Source organism: Micromesistius poutassou (assembly GCF_964030765.1).
Source record: "Micromesistius poutassou genome assembly, chromosome: 12".
NCBI classification, from domain to species: Eukaryota; Metazoa; Chordata; class Actinopteri; order Gadiformes; family Gadidae; genus Micromesistius; species Micromesistius poutassou.
This window is the reverse complement of record NC_140282.1, coordinates 7,813,411-7,818,821: the sequence shown is the minus strand read 5'-3', so window position 1 is coordinate 7,818,821 and position 5,411 is coordinate 7,813,411. Positions and strand designations below refer to the sequence as shown.

At 49.0% G+C, this 5,411-nt stretch overlaps 1 protein-coding gene across 1 annotated transcript in view; it reads right to left on the bottom strand.

The window, feature by feature from the left end:
* lto1 (LTO1 maturation factor of ABCE1) overlaps positions 1-5,045 on the bottom strand; it is a gene marked incomplete at its 5' end in the record, with an annotated part of 7,116 nt that extends 2,071 nt beyond the window's left edge. Inside the window, one exon of the mRNA XM_084475910.1 lies at positions 5,016-5,045. Within this exon, the coding sequence (XP_084332036.1) occupies positions 5,016-5,045 (30 nt within the window). The remainder of the gene's footprint in view (positions 1-5,015) is intronic.
* Between the last annotated feature and the right edge of the window lie 366 nt (positions 5,046-5,411).

The window sequence follows — 5,411 nt, the reverse complement described above, 5'->3', positions numbered from 1 at the left end:
ATAGAAAGCGTTCGAGGTAATGAAGGACATTGTCATCAGACAAGGCCTGAGTCACAAGCAGGAGTCTAACGTAAAGAGGTTTGATTCGGGAAATCTGATTCACCTATGATTATTTCTGACAAAAATAATATTTTTTAATGGATTTAGCCTACATCAATTATGGATATTAAAGACCTAGATTGTATTCTAGGCCTATTCTAGATTGTAGGCCTAGACAGAACCCACCCCACAGAACCCACCCACACAGAACCCACCCCACACAGAACCCACCACACACAGAACCCACCACACACAGAACCCACCCCACAGAACCCACCCCACACAGAACCCACTCCACAGAACCCACCACACAGAACCCACCCCACACAGAACCCACTACCACACAGAACTCACCCACACAGAACCCACCCCACACAGAACCCACCCCACACAGAACCCAGCCCACACAGAACTCACCCACACAGAACCCACCCCACAGAACCCACCACACACAGAACCCACTCCACAGAACCCACCCCACACAGAACCCACCCCACACAGAACCCACCCCACACAGAACCCACCACACAGAACCCACCCCACACAGAACCCACTACCACACAGAACCCACCCCACACAGAACCCACTACCACACAGAACCCACCACACACAGAACCCACCACACACAGAACCCACCCCACACAGAACCCAGCCCACACAGAACCCACCCCACAGAACCCACCCCACACAGAACCCACTCCACAGAACCCACCCCACACAGAACCCACTACCACACAGAACCCACCCCACACAGAACCCACTACCACACAGAACCCACCCCACACAGAACCCACTACCACACAGAACCCACCCCACACAGAACCCACCACACAGAACCCACCCCACACAGAACCCACTACCACACAGAACCCACCCCACACAGAACCCACCACACAGAACCCACCCCACACAGAACCCACTACCACACAGAACCCACCCCACACAGAACCCACTACCACACAGAACCCACCCCACACAGAACCCAGCCCACACAGAACTCACCACACAGAACCCACCCCACACAGAACCCACTACCACACAGAACCCACCCCACAGAACCCACCCCACACAGAACTCACCCACACAGAACCCACCCCACACAGAACCCAGTCCACACAGAACTCACCCACACAGAACCCACTACCACACAGAACCCACTACCACACAGAACCCACTACCACACAGAACCCACCACACAGAACCCAGCCCACAGAACCCACCCCAGAGTTAGCGTCTCTCTGAGCGTGAGCACAATGAACCTTGCAGGCCTCCACCGTCTCAATCTGCTAAAGTCACTTTGGAGAGTGATTAGGTTTTACTAAACGGTTCGACCGATTGGATGCTCTTTTGTACTGTATTAATATAGATTTGTAAAGATGTTCTCATCATCTGGATAGTATTATTCCGTTCCATGTACAAATGCAGATGAATTGAGTACCATGTCATGCTAACATTTGGAATATATTTTAGAAAATTGCTCACATTAAAATGTGAGCATGTAAACTTCCTTACAGTAATCACTGTTTTTGCATATAAGAAAGGACCACACACACACACACACACACACACACACACACAGTGAGCTACTGTAGTTAAGTAGAGGAAGCACAGTGTGGACACACATAAATAAGAAACCACAACCTCCGAGAGCAATTATCTGAATCGGCCCCTTACACACACACGGCCCCTTACACACAATCGGCCCCTTACACACACACACACACACACACACACACACACACACACACACACACACACACACACACACACACACACACACACACACACACACACACACCGATTTAAACAGTGATCCTGGAACTAAATTTAATGAGGTTCAGAAAACGGTTCACTTTTTATTTATTTGGACTGAATCCAGAGATTACGTCCAGCGAGCGAAGACAGCGAGCCGGTAGACGGGACAGACTGCTGGGCTGAGCTCAGCTCAGGGACGGCTTTTCAACTACCAACTCTCTGGCCTTGGATGGCTTGAGAAGAGAAGAGAGCAGAGAGAGAGAAGAGAGCGACAGACACACAGCCATTGAGGAGAGCAGAAATAAACATGTGTTTTAATACAAACCCCTGGGAGGCCTGGAGATCGTTCAAAGGATGGTTTCTTTAAAGGTTTACTTCTGCTGCTCTATGTGATGAAGAGCAGAGACAGAAAAACACAAGAACACAAAGTACAAGAACACCGAGCTGGAATTGAGCGGGGAACAGAAGGCAGGAGAACGCCGTTAGAGAGCCGGCCAAGTCCTCTCTCAACTAGGACCAAACGCTGTCACCAGAGAATACATTTCCTCACCTTTTAATCTGCAACGGATTACTATTCACTTGAATACACACACCACAGCTATTATTAGTGACATAACTAAACCAGAAACCCTCAGATCACTAAACTAAACCAAAGTAAAGCAGAGCCCTCAGGTCACTGAACTAAACCAAAGTAAAGTCTGTGAGGCCTGAGGCGTCTCTGGTCTGAGTGGGACCAGGTGGTCGTGGACCAGAGATGCAGAGTGAGACCACTGGAGAGCACTGGAGATACACACGTACACATACTGCTCAGACACAGAACTAGTGCCACTAATGAACAGGGGAAGCTGGACTGCTGCGAGGATCAGAATGAATCCAACCGGCGGTACGGGGGCTAAACCAACACGCCAGCCTCCCCTGGTCTAGGGAGGCTGCTGTAATTTCCTTCAGCACAAGAGGCGTGATCAACGGGCAGAGTTAAATTGACTCTGTACGCAATTGGCTGCTTGCCGTCGCTTCCCTGTTGTCATTGTGTTAAACCAGCCAATAGCGTGCCAGGGGGAAAAGCCAGCTTGGTGATTGGCTCCTGCAAAAGCGTATCGGAAGCAGAAAGAATTGTAGTGCTCTTCTCCAGACCCTCTGCAGGGCCAACTCACATCACCGGCAGAACGGGCGGGGCTACCCAGTCTACCAACACGAAGCACTCACACACACACAACACTCTCACACATGGAGGCCACTCAAGGTTACACTGATTCACCTCCTCCTGACGTCTGCAGACACGACAACAGCAGGAATCTAAAACTCTAAACCCTAACCAGCTGACTGTCATCAGGTTAACTGTTAACCCTCTAAACCCTAGCCAGCCTGTTAACCTGACTGTCATCAGGTTAACTGTTAACCCTCTAAATCCTAACCAGCCTGTTAACCTGACTGTCATCAGGTTAACTGTTAACCCTCTAAACCCTAGCCAGCCTGTTAACCTGACTGTCATCAGGTTAACTGTTAACCCTCTAAATCCTAGCCAGCCTGTTAACCTGACTGTCATCAGGTTAACTGTTAACCCTCTAAATCCTAACCAGCCTGTTAACCTGACTGTCATCAGGTTAACTGTTAACCCTCTAAATCCTAACCAGCCTGTTAACCTGACTGTCATCAGGTTAACTGTTAACCCTCTAAACCCTAGCCAGCCTGTTAACCTGACTGTCATCAGGTTAACTGTTAACCCTCTAAATCCTAACCAGCCTGTTAACCTGACTGTCATCAGGTTAACTGTTAACCCTCTAAACCCTAACCAGCTGACTGTCATCAGGTTAACTGTTAACCCTCTAAACCCTAACCAGCTGACTGTCATCAGGTTAACTGTTAACCCTCTAAACCCTAACCAGCTGACTGTCATCAGGTTAACTGTTAACCCTCTAAACCCTAACCAGCTGACTGTCATCAGGTTAACTGTTAACCCTCGAAACCCTAACCAGCTGACTGTCATCAGGTTAACTGTTAACCCTCTAAACCCTAACCAGCTGACTGTCATCAGGTTAACTGTTAACCCTCTAAACCCTAACCAGCTGACTGTCATCAGGTTAACTGTTAACCCTCTAAACCCTAACCAGCTGACTGTCATCAGGTTAACTGTTAACCCTCTAAACCCTAACCAGCTGACTGTCATCAGGTTAACTGTTAACCCTCTAAACCCTAACCAGCTGACTGTCATCAGGTTAACTGTTAACCCTCTAAACCCTAACCAGCTGACTGTCATCAGGTTAACTGTTAACCCTCTAAACCCTAACCAGCTGACTGTCATCAGGTTAACTGTTAACCCTCTAAACCCTAACCAGCTGACTGTCATCAGGTTAACTGTTAACCCTCTAAACCCTAACCAGCTGACTGTCATCAGGTTAACTGTTAACCCTCTAAACCCTAACCAGCTGACTGTCATCAGGTTAACTGTTAACCCTCTAAACCCTAACCAGCTGACTGTCATCAGGTTAACTGTTAACCCTCTAAACCCTAACCAGCTGACTGTCATCAGGTTAACTGTTAACCCTCTAAACCCTAACCAGCTGATTGTCATCAGGTTAACTGTTAACCCTCTAAACCCTAACCAGCTGACTGTCATCAGGTTAACTGAGGAGAAGCAAAGGAGGAGGAGGAGAGGAGGAGAGGAGGGGCTAAGGAGGAGGAGGAGAGGAGAGGAGGGGCTGAGGAGGAGGAGGAGAGGAGAGGAGGAGGAGGAGAGGAGGAGGAAGAGGAGTAGACGAGGAAGGGCAACAGGAGCAGCCAATATCTCTGGAGCCGAGATGTTCTACATTAAGATGACTACAGCAGAACCCATAGAAAGAGAGAGACAGAGAGAGACAGACAGAGAGAGAGACAGAGCGAGAGAGAGAGACAGAGAGAGAGAGCGACAGACAGACAGACAGAGAGAGACAGACAGAAAGAGAGAGCGAGAGAGACAGAGAGAGAGAGACAGAGAGAGAGACAGAGAGAGGGCGAGAGCGAGAGCGAGAGAGAGAGAGACAGAGAGAGAGGGAGAGAGTACATCTCCATTGCCTGTGTTTGATCCAGCCCATGCCTTCTGAAGCCGCTCTGGTTCTTTTCCTCTCTCCTCAATGTCTTCCAGAAACACGTCCTCTACGTCTCTGCTGTCCTCCAGAGGGGAGACGTAATGAGACACACACACACACACACACACACACACACACACACACACAAGGACTGACTTCCACTCCAAACACAAATACACCCACCATGCACGCATTTTGAGTTCACCAGATACACTTCTCCATCCCCCACTCCACAAACCATCCTTCTAACTGCAGTATGCCCCCCCCCCCCTCCTTCAACAGTAACTTATTGAGAACAAACTGCTCTGCGTCTCACCGCTGAACAGATGGTTTGTCACTGAGACGCGAGAGAATCATCACACCTACGCACGAGACGAATCTACCACACCTCAGGTAATGCATGCATGTGCACGCTAGTAATCATGCGCACAGCACCATTACCATACACACAAAGCCCAATTAAAGACGCATATACACAAATAATTACACCTACACACACTCCTAATTTTGCTTTCGCAGCAGAGGCAACCACAGCAGTTTATGACGAGGGTT